This window comes from Nyctibius grandis, chromosome 5 (assembly GCF_013368605.1).
Source record: "Nyctibius grandis isolate bNycGra1 chromosome 5, bNycGra1.pri, whole genome shotgun sequence".
Taxonomy (NCBI): domain Eukaryota; kingdom Metazoa; phylum Chordata; class Aves; order Nyctibiiformes; family Nyctibiidae; genus Nyctibius; species Nyctibius grandis.
This window is the reverse complement of record NC_090662.1, coordinates 51,575,844-51,595,576: the sequence shown is the minus strand read 5'-3', so window position 1 is coordinate 51,595,576 and position 19,733 is coordinate 51,575,844. Positions and strand designations below refer to the sequence as shown.

At 37.9% G+C, this 19,733-nt stretch overlaps 1 protein-coding gene across 2 annotated transcripts in view; it reads left to right on the top strand.

Annotated features, from left to right (window-relative positions):
* The window catches only part of KITLG (KIT ligand), a 57,348-nt gene that overhangs the window by 17,498 nt on the left and 20,117 nt on the right, over positions 1 to 19,733 (top strand). For both annotated transcript variants that reach the window (XM_068401384.1, XM_068401383.1), the window contains exons 2-3: positions 10,707 to 10,820; positions 19,420 to 19,482. In XM_068401384.1, the coding sequence (XP_068257485.1) occupies positions 10,707 to 10,820; positions 19,420 to 19,482 (177 nt within the window). The remainder of the gene's footprint in view (positions 1 to 10,706; positions 10,821 to 19,419; positions 19,483 to 19,733) is intronic.

Genomic DNA, 19,733 nt, shown 5'->3' with positions numbered 1-19,733 from the left:
AGGAGCAGAAACTCAAGCTTCACTATGGAAGACCATGACCTGGCCCCATTTCTGCAGCTGAGTTGTGTAACGGCACTCCTTCATCCTACAGTAGAGCAGTGTGTGAAGAATACTTTTCATCCCTGTTACCTGCTCCAAGGTAATCATGTCGGTTTAGAATAGTGCTTATAAAAGTATCTTTTGAGTTCTGAAAGAATGAGTATTTTTATTACTTATGTTCAAAATTTTAGGTGTCACTACTGATGATGGAAGGAAACCTAAAATATACCTTAACTATTTCCCAAAAGATCCAGGATTTAAAGCAGCTGAAAAGCAGAATGACCTTCTTTCATCAGTGTTGTAGTTGGTGCTGAAAACTTTGGCCACAGGCTTGGCTAAATATCTGGTTGGTTTTCTTTTTTTTAATCTCTTCAAAATATAAAATCACTTTCCTCACCAACATTTTACAAGAGAAAAATGCAGGTTACATCATAATTGGAAAAGTTATCAACTGAGGATTTGGGGGATCAAAGTGAAAACTTCTCAGTTCTGGTGCATTGAGATTTCCTGTTCCAAGCCTTTTTAAGTTGATGCAGGTGCTACTGTCTGGAATATATCCAGAGAAGCCAGCTTTTGTGTGCATAAATTGGGAATACCTTTTATGTTGGCTGTTACTTATCAGTGGGAGAAACTGCTCTGACTAAAGAGGAGCTATCGCTTTTAAAAGTTGTATGACTTAAAGTGTTGATTTTAAGTTGTTTGTTCCTCTTCACTTCAGAAGCAACCACCTGGCTGGACATTGCATCCATTGTAATGGCCGAAACAATGCTCAGTAGGAGGCAGGGTAATCCTCTATTTACATTTGCTGGAGAGGAGAGCCTGTGAAACTAAGGTACTATAGAGAGTAAATAAATACAATTTTTAATCTGAGGGGAGGTAAGAGAAAGGGAATGCTTTGTTTATTTTCCATGAGGTTTGGGTTTTTTTTATGTTGCTTCTGTGTCGTGGACCACTGGAAGTCAGATAGGCTTTTCAATCAGGCACAAAGAAGACTTGCATAGTAGGGTTGGTCTCCATAAGTACCTCAAGGAACAAACTGGAAAGACAGGATAACTACATAAGCAAAGGAGCAGTGTTGCCATGAGAACACATTGATATAAACTGCTGTCGGTACGCTTAAACTGCACAGTACAAGAAGGCTTCTAACCATCGGAACAGTGAAGATCTGGAACAATTTCCCAAGATTCACCTCAAATACTATGTTCAGTTTTGGGCCCCTCACTACGAGAAAGACATTGAGGTGCTGGAGCACATCCAAAGAAGAGCAACAAAGCTGGTGAAAGGTCTAGAGACCCAGTCCTGTGAGGAGCGGCTGAGGGAACTGGGGTTGTTCTGTCTGGAGAAAAGGAGGCTGAGGGGAGACCTTATTGCTCTCTACAACTACCTGAAAGGAGGTTGTAGCAAGGTGGGTGTCGGTCTCTTCTCCCAAGTAACAAGCAATAGGATGAGAGGAAAGGGCCTCAAGTTTTGCAAGGGGAGGTTTAGTTTGGATATTAGGAAAGGGTTCTATCACCGAAAGGGTTGTCAAGCACTGGAACACGCTGCCCAGGAAGTGGTAGACTCACCATCCCTGGAGGTATTTAAAAGACGTGTAGATGTGGCACTTAGGTACGTGGTCTGGTGGTGGACTTGGCAGTGTTAGGTTCACAGTTGGACTCAATGATCCTAAGGGTCTTTTCCAACCTAAAATATTCTATTATTCTATGATTATTCCCTCCACTCCCACTTTACTCCTCCACTCCTTCTATTTGGTTTTATCCAGTCCTATTACAAATGTAACCTGTCTGTGGCATCAAAGAAATGGGATATAACAGAACTGTTATCTGGAGCCTACCTATCCCAGGAGTTACGTGAAGCCCACAGTGACTTTGAAAACTGATACCTGCTGCAGAATGGGGCAAATAAAGTCAGTCAATAGATTTATGCTCCAGGAATAACAGTTTTTTGTTTGTCTGTTGAGGCGGACTACCTAGACCTATCTCTGTATGTTGGAATTCAGGTTACTGATATCATTTGCCTTAGTAGCAGATGATACTAGAGCTTTTCTGGATGGACTGCAAGAGTATCACATTTGCCTGATGGTCATGAGATCTTCACGATGGTAGAAGGACTGAGGAAAGCTGCTGGAGCTCAATCCCATGATCTTTATCATGACGCAAACCATATAATTTATGCAACCTCTGTTTCTCACCTTATCCTGAGTGCTCTTGTAGACCACCAATGTAGACAGCATCTGTAAAAAAATATCATCCTTCAGCACTGTCGAAATTTGTACTGGTGTTGGCATATCTGAGAGACCCAAAGAGTGTTGTTTAATCACAGCTAAGCTTGTAATTGTAACGATGTAATACAATTAATGTAGGTGGATGAAACACACTTAATCTCAACTGCACTGGCATCCATTTTTAGTCTGTGTTCAGCAATTATCATTTTCTAATGAGGTCTCTCATATCGAGCAGGTCAGAGAAATTAGTGCTGAATTTATATCCCTATAAAGATACAGGGACTATCAGGGATGTTATAGAAGAAATTCAGAGTTCAGAAACAAAACATCCTCTGCTTATACAAGAAAGTATAAAAGGATTGAAAAGAAAAAGAAAAAAGAAAAAGAAAAAATGCCTAAAAACCTTTTACTATTGTATGAGTGTTTTTTTTCCTGATGTTCTCTTTGCACAGGCCCAAGCATGAACTGAAAACTCTTCAGATTTATAATACAGTTTACTTTCTAGCGAAGTTTATGTGCATGAAAGAGTAACAATACACTTTACCTGTTTTACTTCATACTATAAATGAAATACTAGGGAGGACAGACATTTTCATCATGTACATGAGTTTCATCGTATGCCAAGTATCAAAATAGCTGATGTTTTCGCTGTCCTTGATTTTTTTTTTTTTTTTTTTTTTTATTATTTTGTCAGTGTAATAGTTTTCCCACCGCAAATTCCATTTATTTTGTAGCAGATTGTAAGAATTAAAGATCCAGTACAGAATTTCTATAGCAACTCTTACTCCATTTCCTTTACTGGTGCTTGAAGGTCTAGGATTAAAAAGGGTGGCTCTTTATATATTCTCATTATAATTCAAAAGAATATTCAAGATAGTGGATTTTTTTTTGCACAAACTTGGCAAGCAAGCAAAACATCTGAAATAGATCTTTAAAAACAATCTTTAATTAAGTATTTTACTTAAGAGAATGTCTTTTCATTCCCTGAGGAAGTCAGATCATCCACCTCCATACAGCGTGAGAATTTTATCCTCCCTGCCAAGAAAATCTTGTATCTTACTTCGCCTTCCCCTTTCAATTACTTAAAAATGCCTTTGGATTTATGCTAGAAAACTCTTTTGTAAGTTCCCAGGAAGGAGGGGGGGAAAAAAAAGGTAACTTCCTCTTTGGAGTTTGTGGGAAATTTTGTTGAGTCAACTGAAGTCTGGTCTTCTGCTTATTTCTATTTTGATTTTGTAGGTATTTTGGATCTCAATGTCTCCATTAACAGAACAAGTAAATATTGGTCTTTATCACTCTAAAGTGGGACAGAAAAATTTAAAATTTTAATACCCATCCTGGATGATTGTAATGGAACTTTATGAGAAGGGGAAAAAAAATCTCTTGCCAGTACATATGTCCTAAAAAGACTGTGCTAAGTGCAGGACCTCTGAAGGTCCTCATAATCTCCGATTATGACTTAACAGGAACATTTCTTTAAAAATATATGTTTTTTTTTTTATTTTTAACCTTTCTCCCAATTGAAACATTTTTGTCCATAGAACTCCTGGTTCTTTACAGAACTAGAATGCCACCTGATGGATGATTATCAGTAAATATTTATTTGGATGCCGTTAACAAAAGCTCCAGAGGCAACATCCATATGTAATTACCTGTCTCTTGGTAACTTCACTTCCCAGTGTTTGGGAACTAAACAAACTGGCTGTCATCCAGGACAGATTTAGGATGCATGGAAACTTCCAGAATCCCTGATTGTCAAGTGAGATTAAAAAGTGGACAAAATTTATTATGGAACAGATAACATTTTTAAAGAGCTAAAGCCAACATTTTTAGGACAGCCAAATATTTTACATTGATATCCTTACAGGGATGCAAAATAAATACATTAATTTACACATTAAAAACACTGTTTTGTAGTTTACTGAATGTAATTACAAAATACCTGGATTACATTGATTTGCAAGGCAAACTCTGTATCAATTTACACTTCTTCTGGCTTATCATGTTCGTCTTGCTTCCAACCAAAAGACACAAACCAAGCACAGCAGGAGTTTCCTTGCGCCTTAGTAAGTGCAACAGTAGCACATTGGCTGGAGCAGCCTGCTGCTTCTGCATCTGTCAAGGAGAGCTGGAAGGGGTAGAGCATGATAGTAATTGGCCTGAGGTTGCATGAAATGAAGTTGGCATATAGTCTAAGCAGCTTCCTAGTTTTCCCAAGATCTGGATGGTGGGAAAGAATAGTGTGATTCATCTTTTTCTCAGCACAGCAAGACCACGTATCATAAATTTGTCTGTCTCAGGAAAAAGATGTGCATAACTTGGCAGAACTAGAGAATGGTTTCTCCTTCCAGCTGAAGAAAAAGGAGTGAAGAAAAAGTAGTTCTGCATTAGCATTTCACAGGTCTGTAAGCATCTGGATACAGCATTTGGCTTTTCCTTTGCACACGTGGCTGGTGGGGTCCAGCAAATGCCACTTTAACATTCTGCCACCAAATAGACAATTAACTGAAAAATCCTGTTCTTGTCAGTTGTCATTAGGCATTCCAGAAGTCCCCCACAGGAAAGCAAGTGAGTGTGCAAAGGTTAGGGGGAAGAGGTTTTATGGTTGGGAACATCATGGAAAGGCAAATACCGAATCATCACAAAAAGATCAAACAGCTGTGAAAGCAGGTTGCCCATTGAACTCATTTGAATGTAGGGGGCAATGGCACCTTTCCCTGCTTATGTTTGTAACAATAACGCATTATTTTCCTTCCCCTTTACCCCATTGTATTGTGCCCTTGTATTATGTGTTTTAGATATTATATGCAGAACTGGGTAGAAGAGTATTCTACATTTTGTAAATAACTGAATACGTGTTCAAATATTTAATGTCTAAAGCACTCCAAAACTTACTTTGAAAAAGAGTGACCAACATTTCTGTAGTCTGTGTTTAAATCAGAATCCAAATAAATCACACTGATACTCCCTGATGAATTTTGTTTACTTTTATTGTCATTCTCCCTACTACACATCATTGTTAAAAAAAATGAAGAATAGTATAAGTCACTAGAAAAGTATGCATCTGCTTTTTGTAATCATAACAAAGCATGTAGGGTGTGATCCAGAGATTTTTAGGTGTCTCACCCCGGCAGGGTGACTCACTGAGCTGGAGTTAGCCTCCGTTTTGTTCAGTGGACTGCCAAAAGGTTGTTCAAGTAAACTCACATGTTGACTGGGGAGCTTCCCAGAAGTTAGGGTGCCCAGATGGAGGAGCATGTGCGAGACGAGGATACACATAAATATTCTGATGCCTGTGCAATGAACATATATCTTTTTTTTTTCCTACATAATGGCTTGCCAGTGTAAAATGCATAAATGTTCTGAAAAAATCAGGGTCAGGAATACCAGTGTACCCCCATTTTGCCCCTTCTGGCTAGGAAGCCATCATAGGTGGGAAAGTGCCTCCGGTGGTAATTATGAGGTAGATATCAGAGGAACAGATCCCAACTCCTGTGAATTGGCATTACCTTCATTAGAGGAAGTTTAACCCAGGTCTGTCACTCGTTAGTGAGCACCCTCGTTGATAGACTGTTAAATTCAGTGAGACTAGTGCCAGTCTTCTGAAGGACAATGATGGGTTCACACTGGACTTGACACTTCAACTATGCATTATTAAGGGATCAGGCAGTGGTTGCTCCAACTACACTGAAGTTAATGTTCTGTGTACCTGAGAGCATGTAAGAACCTTTCCAGTTCCAAATGTGCTTGCCAAATAGTTCACTGCTTCCGGAACTAGGTGGTCATGGGTGGGTGCCTTTTTTTCGACAGCTAGCTCACTCTTTTGGGGCTTAAGCAATATTTACCATTTAAGCAGTACTTAGACACAGCCATTTAGAGTACTGAAGTTGGCACTGTCATTTGCATGGGTGAAGGTATCACTGAATACCATGAAAATGGGAATTGGATTACATTCTGTATAAATGTTCTTCTTTCACTGTAAGATTTATCCACACTGACAGTAAATTTCTTACTTGCTTAAAGACAATTCTTCCATGACTTTAATTATCTCTATCACAGCTAAATAACTAAATAGATTAGTAGACATATGAAGTAATTATTCTGCTTTTATGCTTCTGGATGCTTTGTGGTTAAAAGAAAAGAAGTGTGAGAAAGCTCTTTTCTTTCTATTTCCATTTTCTCTGAATCTTCTTACAAAAGGCTTTTTACAGCATAAGTATGAACATTAAGTTAGCTATCCATGGCTGACCAACCAATGTTGTCTATGGCAGAAGTTCACAAGCTGTGCCTCTGCAAAGCATCACGCAAACACTGCCTGAGGAGCCAATATTGAGAGATGTTCCTCCCCCAGCATTAGCAGAAGTGAAAAATAAATTTGGGAAGCCTGGCCTAGGGTGAATATTGTTCCACACTGTCAGCTAACTCAACTGGAGCCATGGCTTGGTTGTGGTTAATTGGATGATTTGCTCAAGAAACTGAGCTGAAAAATTCCGTGGCTAACATGATTTGAATGGAAGAAGTTTTATGATGAAGAACGCATTCATCTGTGTAGTTACTACCTCTCCCTGTGCTTAATATTTTTTTGTGGTTTATTATTTGCATTTTTTTGATGATTCCTCCCTACTTATGATTAGAATTGTTATCAGTACAAGCCACATACTTGGAAATGTTCAGACTTTCCCATGTTTTGCTTATTTAGCAATGTGGTATTCCCCTTGCTGCTTTCCGCTTAAGGAATTAGCTGAACATTAACCAGTGGTTGAGTATCTTTGATAACATACTGTGAAAAAGATGCTAAAGCACTCATTCAGCAGCCTTTGTCAACACTCCAGATCATAAATGGAGAACGTAAATGAAGAACATAAATGAAAAAGTTGTTGATTTGCAACTGAAAGGATGGCCTTCAACACACTGGATCACTGGCTAAGCCTCTAAAATGCTGTTAACTGAAATTAGAGATTGTGGCGTATAGGCAATGATAAAAATAATCTATAGAATGATTGAATGTGTATACTTTAAATCCTTAATTTGAATTATCCTTTCCAGTCTAATCATTAATTTTTTTCCCTTTCCAAAAAAGCAACTTAAATATTAAGTATTTAAGAGATTTCAGAATATAAAAACAATTAAATAATTTTTGAGCCAAAATAGGAAGAAGCCCTTTGGTATGCAGGTCTACCTCCCGTCTGCCATATATCTTCAATTTAATGCTAGTAGATGATGTGTGATTAAATCCTGTGGTCAGCTTTGAAAATCCCATTTCAGCTTAGAAGTAATTATATATGGAAATCTGTTATGAATGCTGTGTGGGTAACTTTCATTTATGCTTAGTAAAGTATAAAACTGGAATCTCTATTTATAAAACTGTTGTTTAAGATTCCCTTTTGTTCTGTCCTTGATTTAATTCAGTCTATTCACATTTTGCTCAAATAGCAGGTTTGGTCATTAGTAAATAACACAAAAATAGCTTAGCTCTTTGATCTGTACAGTCCTTACATACAATGTGCCTGTAGGCATGTGTAATATAAATATTTTGTAAGTGCAAATAATTAAAAGATTTTGTATAATAGGCGTGTTGAAACTAGAAGTATTTTGCAGATTTTCAGTTCCTGTTGGATGTCACAGGGAACAAATAAGCAAGACAAACCTCAAATCATCTCAAAATTTACAAAACATTTATTTTTATAGCAGTTATAAAATTTACTATGCCTTTAAATCCCATTATTTACATAGAGAAAAGTGTATTCTTATTGACTTGTATGATTATAAAATGTTTAGTGATTTTAAGGTTTATGTATGGGTTGTCTTTAGATCCAACAGTATGGTAACTGACAAGATGCATCAGAGTTCTGGTTTTATTTGGAGTGTGCAGCTGCTTTTGTTAATATTGCTCAGTTGATCTGGAAAAAAAGTATTTCCAGTTAAAGAAAGAGTTTTGTTACTTTTTTTATTATTAGAATGTCAGGTTAAACATTGTCCTATGACAGTGACGCAAGTCAGTGAACAAATCCCATCTTCCTTTACATACTACTCAGTATTGAGGAACCCAATAAAGAAATCACTGATTTCTGACGTGGACTCCATCCCCAAAGAACATGTCAGGGAAATGTCCCTGGACCCTAGTGAGTGTAACTGCTAGTGTACTGTTTAACTCTGAAGGTAGAGCTACTTTTTTTTTAATTCTTGAAAGCAGTATAGTTAGTGCATTTTGGAGCTGGTTGTCATTAATTTCTTGCCTTTCCAAAAATTGCAGTGGGGAAGTAGTCTGTTAACTTGAGGTCCTCTTTGGTTTCCTCTGTGGTTCTGGAGCTTATGTGAGGAGAGGGAGATGTTTCTCTGACCACTTGAAGCTAGTTCTTAAACAGCTTTGATGTCTTATACATTGCAAGGAGCTCTCAAAGTTCCTTTCAGAGACTAGCAGCATCTTCGTTGCATCTCTGCAGAGCTTGAATTGTTGATATATGTATAACTGCAAAGCTTTGTATAGTGTAAGATACAGAGGTTTTGTAAGAAAAACTGTTAAGTACCTAACTTCCAGTTAGGTATCTATTCTCAATTCTTCACATAGGTAATTATTCTCAATAATTATTTGTATAAATATTAAATTAAAAGTATTTCTAAATGCTAGTTATGTTGAAGAAAGAGGCATTCTCAAAAGAAATGCTGCGTATTGAATGTGTACTTTGCTTAGAGTGCTTTCAGTTTCTTTGTGTGTAAGTCTACCCATCAATCATGATCCTGTGGTGTCTGAAGGTAGAGTTTAGGGAAAGCTGAGTGTAGGCTCCACCAAAACAGGCAGTCCTGGCTTGTCCCATCTGTAAAGGAGCATTTCTGCTCTTTCAGTTACCTGGATCAGAAAGCTGGTCTGCCTCAAAAATAGGACAGGAAGACAAAAATGGAAGTTGTCTGCCTGGTACAGCTGGCTAAACCATCTTCTCAGTGCCAGTGCAAGGGGCGGGGAGAGGAGGCTAGGTTGTCTTTTCCAGCAGCAGCCCACACTGGTTTTGCCTAAATGAGTCAGGAAGCCATATTCTAAGAAAGCAAATGACCAGTTTTACTTGAGATGTGAGATACATATAAGATTTAAGAGATTTAAGATACAAGAGTGAGATTTACTTGTCATTTAACAGCTCTAGGGAAATGCCTGGCACTGTTCTGTCATGTTTATGTAGCTCCCGAGCGATCGTTATCATCATGCTTTCTTAGCCCCTCTGGGTTACTATAATGATACTTAATCTTTTAAATTTTTTTTCTCTCTGCTTTCCTAGAGAGCTTCGTCTATGTTGTTTGATTTGCTTTGGTCTTAAATTGAAAGGTAGGATAGCATTTGAAGGAAAGGCTGGAGAAGGGACCTCTCTACCTATCACAGGGAACAGACAGGGCTGAGCTACATCTTAGTTCAAGCAAAAGCAAATTCTGGTCTCAGTCCTGCCCTCATCATGGAGGCTCAGGAGCCTGCACAGGCAAATTCCATACTTGCAGTAGATGTACACCATCATCAGCTCTTGCTGACAGCTTCAGTCAGCTGGCACAAGAAGCTTCACAACCCGAGGCAACTTTTGATTATCCATAGCTTAAATGCTTTAACATTCTGGAAATAAAGATCTGCAGCTTAAACTTGGCACAGGGCTCTGTGGGAAACCAGCGAAGCACAAGGAACAACAGAAGGCGAGGAAGTTCAGGCAGTGTAGCCAAGGAGACACCCAGGTGCATCGCAGCTAGTTATCTGGTGCTTTTCTGGCTGAGTCTCACAAGGCTGTGTGAGTACATTGCATTGCTGTTCCTAATAGGATTTAGGAGGGGAACGTAGTGCCAAAGCCAAGCTGCCGCTCCTGAGAGGCCAGGGCACGTCACTTAGAGAAAATGTATTGTATTGCTGATTAAGATCTCAGTATTTGGGCAGAATCCAGTTGTCGTTTAGCTTGGAGTTGAACTACCTAAATGTAATGGCTGCGATTATGAACTTTCTCCTTTTATCTTGATGTGGTCTGGTATCATTTTTTTCCTTATTATCCATTACCACATTAGAGGCACAGGTTTATCAAATACCTTAGCAGGTGAATGACCAGTATTTAGTTAACTTTGTGTTGATGATGAAGAATATTGCAAAGTTTGTCTCTTTCTCTTCTTTGGTATCTGTAAACTTTGCAGCAACTCACCTAAGCAGGATCCTGCGCAAGTAATCTGATGGCTCAATACCAGGTTTTCCATTATTACTCTAAAGGTACTTGCTTCCAGAAAAGATCAATTAAGTGCATTTCTGTAGATCCCTGCCATGAAGATTATACTATAATGGTATGAGTGTGTCCTCATGAAAGATGAAGTGTTGTTGCATCTAAACTTCGTATATGAAAAATGTTACTAAAATCTCTTTTTACTTCACATTTGAAGATTGCTTACTTGGTGTTTCTTTTTTCTTTTTTTTTTTCTTTTTACTAAATAGACTTGGATTATCACTTGCTTTTGTCTTCAACTACTCCTACTTAATCCTCTTGTCAAAGCCCAGAGTTCCTGCGGGAATCCAGTGACAGATGATGTGAATGACATTGCAAAATTGGTAAGTAGCTTTTATTTTAAGTTATTCTTTATGTTAAACAGTAATCAGTGACTAATGACACTTACATTTTTAAGCAAAGTTAGAAAATCTATATTAGAACCAGGGGAATATTAAAAAAAAATCCATCAATGTCTGTCACCTGATCAAAATCAAAACGTTTATTGTGGATACTGGAGAATAGTTTCAGAGTTCATTTAAGCAATGACCTGCTTGACCAAGCTGGAGTGTATGTACGTATGTGTTTTCCTCCCTCCAAACTTCCATAAAAATTGTCAAAAGTCTTGATTTCCTCAAACATTGTCTGGGATCAGATTGTTTTCCATGCAGATGAAAGATTATTGTCTTTGTGTTACTGATTTGTTTGGAGCAGACTGGTGGCAAACACAGCTGAAATGAACCAGAAGTCTTTACCTTAGGTATGTGGGAAACTTGTGCCATGTGTAAAAATAGTATGATTAGTATGATATTAGACATCGCTGCAGCAATCAAGACAATTAACAATTGAACATCTCTTACAGTTTTTAGGTGTAAGTGGGTTACACTCATTATGTGTTTCTCTCTCTACTTGCTGTACCTAGAATTTTAAGTCTGAAGGACTCATGGCTTCGTAGAACTGAATTTGTTTAAGTACATTTTAACTGTTACTTAATTGAACACTGCATTAACCTGAAAAACTGCATCTCCTTGTGTGAAGTCAGTTGGTATTTAACTCCACTGAAGTCAGTGATTATGCTAACTTGCAGTAGTGCAGGATCTAACAACAAAGTTTTTAAGAAATATATACTGAACACTTAACAAGCATTACTTCGTCTACACGTTGACTTCAGCTGAAAATTATGGCTTCGTTATGCAAAAACGGTTGCAATACCAGTGTTAATGTTATCAAACGCTTAATTTGGAGTCCCTTGCATTTGCTGCCAGTGCAGTGTTCTTAACTTGTTTTCTTTGGGCATTGTTATATATATTGGCACATAGTGTAAATGTCTGGGGGTGCTCTATAGGCCTACTCAAATGCTTAGTTTTTCATGTTAGTCCCTTTAGGCAGAATTCTGAAATATTGGCAAGTTTATTCAAGATAATATTTCATCTCTTGAAAGAGTATTAAGCTTTGATTTAAACCTGTTGAAAGCATGACAGAACAACAGAACCCCTGTGAGGGCTGGTGAAATTGTCTAGTACAGAGTTAGCAATAACTTTTTGTCAGTTATGTATCCTCAGAACAAACTCTTTAACTTTCCCTTTAGTACAATTTAAACTTCAAGAATGTATAAATACAGGTTACAAAAATTTGCATGCAACCTGAGCAATCACACTTTGCTTGTGAGATAAATTATGAAAGAAACCTAATATCATAAAAATTAGGTTAGTCTTTAACTGACTGTGACTTTCTGTATCGTCTTCCTACATCTTCCTCCAGACTAGTCCAGAAACTGCAGTTCTTGCACATATTCCTGCAGTACTATGTTTCCATACCCCTACTCTCCTCCAGAACCCCTTAGTTCTTCACATGCAGTGTGTTTGCTAGTTCCCTCCCATGCCCCCTAGGGCATGATGCCTTCCTGAGCAATGTTTTGAGCTCTTGCTGTATTTGTATCCCCTTTTGCTTGGACTGCTGGCTGGGCAGGAAGGACTTCATGTGGCATCTGTTCTGGTGTATGTGCTGCTTGTCCAGGAAGAAAACCTCTGCCAACAGTCCAGCTTGCACTGTGCTTCTGCTGCTGTCAAGCTCGAGCCATAGTGTAGCGCCAAGCTCCTCCAGCCACTCCTCGGTGAGGATGCAGTACGGTCCTTCTCCTGATTTACACCTACACCTTTCAGATCTCTCTACCAAATGCAAAATTTGGGTGAAGTTAACTAGCAAGTTCAAAGATATTTGGGGTTGGAGAAGTAATGGAGAGATGCAGAACATACAAAGCCCAGACACCTGGATTCTCTCTGTTTTGAGTTGTGAGTCAGAAAATGTTTTGAGGAAAGTCTGTATCCCTGTTTTGTCTGTCTGTGTTAACATTTGCATAGATTTTTCATGCGGAAATAATTTCTATGAAGCCACTTGAGAATTGAAAGGATTACATGGAAATAAGTTTAGTGTCTTAAATTTACTGTAAGAACTCCTGGTTTCAATTCAACTGACTATATTGCAAGTTGGTCATTCTCTTTTGAAATGCTACACAGTGACAACTTGACATGAGAACAAAATTAAAAAAAATATATATGATAAGGTTTAAAGTTTAGCTGACAGTGTGAATACAAGAAGGGAAAAATTCACAGAGAATAAAGACTGATCACATTACTTTGCTAAAAAGTACTATTTTTATTGTGCTATATGGAGTATATCCTTAGTACGTATAATACAGGCTCCAACATGATATTGCTTAAAAATATCATTCAGGAGACCCTACAACTCTTGTAAATTACTGTAAATGTTTCTGTACCACTTCTGCTCTTTGAAACAAAATACACTCATTGAATTAAGGAATGATATGCTGATTATTTACATCTTCAAAATTAGACATAGCATCTGTAGGTGGCTGGGTTCTTTATTGATCCTATTGGCCTTTAAAAGTCTTATTTCTCCACTGATCCAAAGAGTTTGTGCCAGTAGGACATAGTGTCTTTAATAAATGTCCTCCCCTTTCACACTGAGAACAAATTGTAGCACCGAGGATTTCACAGAAGCTAATCTTGTGTGTACAGTTATTGCCCATAGTTGTTATGATGTTATCCACAAGCTCCATCACACTTGCTGGGAGTGGTATGACGGTTGTTTTGAAAGGCTTTATTCTCAGCCACACTGGCATGTACTTTAAACCCTTTTGTCCACAGTCATGAGTATAGTCCCATATCTATGTGTGATAAACTTGCTGTTCAGCGGTCGTACACAAGTCCCATCATCTAGCTTAGGATATTGACCTCTTGTCCTCCTGTCTCATCACAAATGCTCAGACATCATCTTAGATTCAGTATGGCCTGAATCCTTTACTGAGACGGATTATGATCTCTTAATCTCCCCAAAAATGTTAGTCCTCCCTGGGCCTTTTCTCCTCACTGAAAAGGTATATCACCATCTCTCCCCAGCCATTCAGGTCTATAACAAAGGTGTCCATTTTGGCTCTTGCCACTTTACAGACCCTTGTATGTTCACTTTTAAAACCTCCATTGTTTTTCCTGTCATAACAGGAAAAATGTTTTGTAGCTATATGTCCATACAAATTCACTTTTCTTCCAAATTCTTGGTGGATAAAAATTCAGTCTACTGAAAAGTCTTTTTCTGTCTTTGACTTCTATAATTTTGCCCTTCTGTCTATTAATTTGCTGCTCTGACCCTATATCTTCTAGTTATTTCCTTCAAGCTGTTCCTCCTTTTTTTCATTATCAATGGCAAGCTTCTTGGTTTTGTCTTCGAAGACAGTAACTATTAACACTGCCTGTGATGTCTTAACACATGCTGAGTTTGCCCTCTTGTCCTAGCTTCTCCTCATTATTTCCATGGTATCTGTTATGCTGTTTGTGGCCGCAGGAAGGATGCTCCTTGATGAACTTCAGGCAGATTCTCATCCTCTTTGTATCTCATGCTAAAATTCTTTGCAGCATGAATCCACATCCCTCTTCTTTCTTTTGCCTACTCTGTTCTTCCTTACCTCTATTGCAGTTCACCTACAGCTAGCGAAACAGTGCCACAATTGCCTACCAAACTTTTTTGCCTGTAGCTTGATCCAACCTAATCTTCATTTATTTGGTTCTGAGCTTCTTGTTCCAAGTACTGTAAACCCCCTGTATCACTGGTAGAAAACCCCCGAGTGTGGTTGTGGCTGTGTTCTGCTCGGCTGTATTGTATTCCAGGAATATGAGAATAACATGCTTCAGTCAACACTTTCAGTGAATATAGACCAGGGATGTCTACTAAGCCTAAGCTATTGGAGAATAAATGAGACACACTGTGCAGTGCCTGAAAATGTGGGTCATTTGCCTAATCAACTTTGTGTTGAGTAGTAAATTGAGGACAGATGTATGGTGTAACTTGTTTTCAGTGGTGTTAATCTGGATTTTCACTAGCATCATACTAGACTCATACCGGAAGCTAGAATAGGAAAGAAAGAGCAGATTCAATAACAATAAGGTTTCTGAGCGTTAATCAACCTAAGACCAAACCAGACTGATATGTGTTCATACAAAAATGACTCGAATAAAGATTAAATTTATTCAAATCTTTATAATATAATTTTATTATATGAAGAATGTGTCCTAAGTAAAATGATTTTAAGAAGCAAAGAACAATTGAACAATCATTGTTTGTTTGTTTTTTAATAGTGAGAACTTTAAAAGAGCATAATTTCATACCTATAGGGAACGAAAGTATTTAGAGAGTATTCATTCTGCATTACTGATCACTTGAACTCCTGCTTTGTTTTTAATGAAGATGTCTGGAGGGAAACACATTTCTTGATGAACAAATGTGCCATATTATGAAACTGTAATTGCAGCACCTGTCAATAAAGCCTGTCCCCATTGTTCTTTTCAGCACAGTAAGTTGGCAGAAAGCTTCATTGCCGCAATTGTGACTCTGATATTGCATAAGAATTAGGAATCTGTTGTATATATGTTTGTTAAATATGAACATCAAACCTACATGTAAATAGAATTTTCACTGAGCTGTGCGGTATGTATGGAAAGTACCTACATATTTTGGTTTCCTTCATTAACAAAGTCTAAGATTTCACCTCTTCTTGCATGATCTATTTCTCTAAAGCAATTTTTTTCTTTTGATTGTTGGAAGCCCAAACAATAGTCAGCATTTACTGATCAGGTTCCTTGTTTGCGACATGCTGTTTCAAACAGTTTGCCTTCACATTTCATCTTTGCTGTAAATATGTACTTTACGCTCTCTGCAACATTTGATATTTATTTTTAAATGGATCTAACTCTCCTGAGTGAAGGGGTTATAAAAAATGATCCAGTGTTGTTATCCTGCAAATAATCTGCCACTATGGCTGTAAGAAGTGTGAACGGAAATCGTTAGCATGTTGTCTTAAGCCAAATGATGAGGATTTTATTAACTGCTTCATTAGCAGATGAGATAGAGTAGATTGCAGAGATGATGGACAGAAAGTGGAAGCTCCTACAGGAAAAGAAAAGCCAAGGATACAGAGAAGGGAGATGCAGAGGCATTAATGAATAGGAAAGGGGAATGAGGAAGAGAGAAATGGGAGGCAGAAATGGTAGCCAAAAGGAAAGTATGGTTTTCCCATCATATGCCTCAGAGTAGAAAAGAAATTACTGACAATGTTAAATGGTAATTTTTACTTTAATGACTTACTTTATCTTTGATCTGTGTATGAAAAAATCATGATATCTATGCTTATCTCCTTAACATTTTCAGAACAGTCACAATAAAGAGAATTTCTAAGAGCAGTAGCCCTCCTTTCAAAGCACTTGACTGCAGACATAGGTCATCTCGTTTCTGTTCTGCTGTTGCAATGGAAGAGTAGTTTATGGAACCCAAATTGCTTTCACAACATCCCTTTTTCACCTCCCTATGTGACCATGAGCATATTTTAAAAGTATATTTTGGTTATGCAATGTTAACAGTTCTGTATTAAATATTCAGACCTCTGTATGTCAAAAGGAATCTTACATTCCCCAGTTTGAGATTTTTTTACAACTGGGAATATAGCACTTAATGTTGGTTTTATATGGATTTAAAGACATAAGTCTAGATTCCTTGTTCTTCACCTCTTCTCAGAGCTTGATAGAACTTCTACGACCACACACAATCACTAAATCAGAGAATTTTTTTGTGGCATTTTAAATGCAATGCAGGGTTATTTTAGTTCTATACATTACTTTCCAAGATTATCGGTTGACTTTCTCTGTAAGCATCAAAACTGTTACTTTTGTCTAAACCAAGGAAAGTCATGCAGGCAGGTGTTTTGTTGCCCCCAAATTTGTCACTGTACTTAAGAAGGCCCCCAAATTTGTCACTGTACTTAAGAAGTTGAGTACGGGAACCAAAAAAGCCATTGTGGGACTCGGGGAGTTTCTAGGGACAGTCCCTTTCCATCCCCTTTGCTCAGGCAGCTCAGAGCCCTCTTGTCCTCTTCCTCGTGCGGCTCCTTCTTGGGAGCTGCAGCAGGCAGGCACCCCGCACAGAGCGGGTACGCAGAGTCCTTCCGTTCCGTTCAGGATCACTTCAGCATTTGAAAAGCAAATGGTTGGTTTTGGATCATAGTCTTGGTGGTTAGTCGTCAATGAATTTTCAAGATTCATTTCAGGAAAGCAAGACAGTACAAAATACACAGATTTAGTACAAACATATCCTTCACTCTTACATCAGGGGCTCTACCCTATTTTCTATGCGTGAGTTGGGAAGTCCAACTGGGACACAAATATGACTCCCTTGCTTTGACTGAGCTCCATCATTTACCATCAGCAGAGCATCTGGCATGTGGTGTTTAATCAATAAAAGTTTAACAAGTTGTTTTGTCTTGAGGCAGGGCATATATTTTGTGTTTGACACCCTCCCCTCCAGTGTTCTTCATTTTTAGTAGTAAATTCAAAAATATCTTTTCTGATTCACAGTCTGTCAAGCAGAAAAATATCTGAGGCTGGGCTGTATTCTCTGGCTTTGTTTGAGATGCTGTAAGAGCTCTTGGGCAGTTACATTTTTTTAACTGTGCATGAAAAGTTCTTGACAGGCTCTGCTGCCAGTAAAGTAGATTGTATACATAATGCATATCAATTCTTGTAGTGTTCATTGATTTGGAACAAATTTAATTTTCCAGTGACCTTTCTTAAAGAACAGTGCTTTTGCTGACATTGCTAAGTGTTGAATCCCTCTAGAGTGAGCTTGGGAAACTTTGCACATACAGTAGCATCTTCACTATTTTTGCTGCTTGAAGTGCTGCTAATCCTACCTCTCTAGGCACGCAAAGCAAGCTGGAAAAGAAACTGGATTACCTATTAATGTGTCATGATGTCAGGATGTTTTTAGAGGAAGGAAAAAGATACAAAAAATTGTGGACGAGGATTTAGAATAAATGAGGTGCTCTAAAGAAAGAACAAATATATTGCAATATTTTTCAATATTTGTAGTCTCTTGAATCAACTCCCCAAAATGTCAGGTAAATAGAAATTGATATAGGGGATTTTAGTGGCACTTTTGCAACTGCTGCTTTGGGAATGTATAGGTATGAAAAGAAAAAAGATAAAAGAAAATTGATCTATGGAAAGGAATTTGTCAGGATCATTTGTATAAAACTTGGTTTTAAAAGCTGTAGGAGAAAGGTAGATGTCATTGAACTGAAGGATTGTGGCTCGGCCCATGTTGTAAATAAAAAAATGTCTGGAATTCACTAGTGACTGTCTGTGCCTAAGTATTGTCCTTGATCCTTTCTAGAGCCATAACATTTTGAAATTGCTATTTAATTTTTAATTGAAACAAAATTTTAATTATCAAATAAAACATTCTGTTGTGTCAAACAAATATTACCTAAAAACTGCACAGGAAAAACGAAAATCCCTGTGCTGGTTGCTATAGCAGCAGAATCAAAAGCAACCGTAACAGAATTATCTTTACCCCGAAGAAGTAGAAATGCTTTGCTGAACAAAGTGTAGATTCTGGTTCATGAAAGGAATTATGTGTGTGCTTGTTGTCTTTGGACTAAATGAATTTCAAAACAGAATGGGGAATACCAAATGAATCTTTCACTGATACAAAAGAAAATAGATTTACTGTATCACTAAGCATCATAGTATCGGTAAACCTTTTGCAAAAAGTACTTCAAGAGATTGTGGATCATGGTAGCATCTTCCTCTTCATCTCCCCACTCAGCACATTCCCTAGATGATCAGCCATGTCTCATGGTAGTGTTGGATTCCATCTGTGGGAAATTGCATGGTATAATTCAGTGAGAACCCTTCTTCCACTCCTTGTCCTTGCTTCAGCACATCACATACTTACCCACATCTGCGGAGCCGCACTGAGCTTACATATGCGGAAGCTCTTCTTTGCCCCAGGACATTGCTGTTATATAATTATATTGCTCGTCATTAACAAGAGGCACAGCTTCAAAGCTGAAGTTGTACTCAAGTGTTTTTCTGTCCTGGTACATAACTAAGCACAAGGCAGGCAAATATTTCTGTAGGTTCAAATGCTTGCTGAAGTTGGAAGTTATTTGAAGGAAAAAGGCTTATATACTGCTGGGACCTCTACTGTTTGGAGTGGTTGGGGTTACATCAAATTCTCAAGTAAACACTTCAAGGCATGCCATTAAAAGATGAAAATGCAGTTTATGCAGTAATGAATAAGTTCAGATCACTTCTCCTCACACATTACTGACTTTAATTCTGCTGGGAATTGGTAGGTTTGAACATAATCATATTGGATCTGGGAATGTTACAGAGGTGTGGAAAGATGCTTCACTTGTGAGCAAATAAGAGTCAGTAGCAGTTCCACAGGAAACTGAGTATGTAAGCTTTTGCACCTGGTAGGTTACTGAAAATTTGTGTTGAATATTTGATAGATTTTGTTGAATACAGTGATGGAAATTAAGTCTTACTTTGTGTAATCAGTAATAACATTTTTATTATCTGTTTATTGTAGGTCGGGAATCTCCCAAATGATTATATGATAACCCTTAAATATGTCCCGAAGATGGATAGTCTGGTATGTATAACCACTTCAAGTTAATCCCAATAAAACAGCCCACTGGAACCAGTGATGGCTGTAATGTTTTATACCTAGTCCTATGGCTTAGTAAATTACGGTTAAATAATCGTTATTTCACTTTTCATATGCTTTGCAAGTATTCATTTAAAAGAAATGTAAAGAGATTCCTGCAGTCACTTAAAACCTTTTTAATTACAGGAATCTTAGAAAAATATTTCTTCATATTAATTTTTTTAGCAGCTTCTCCG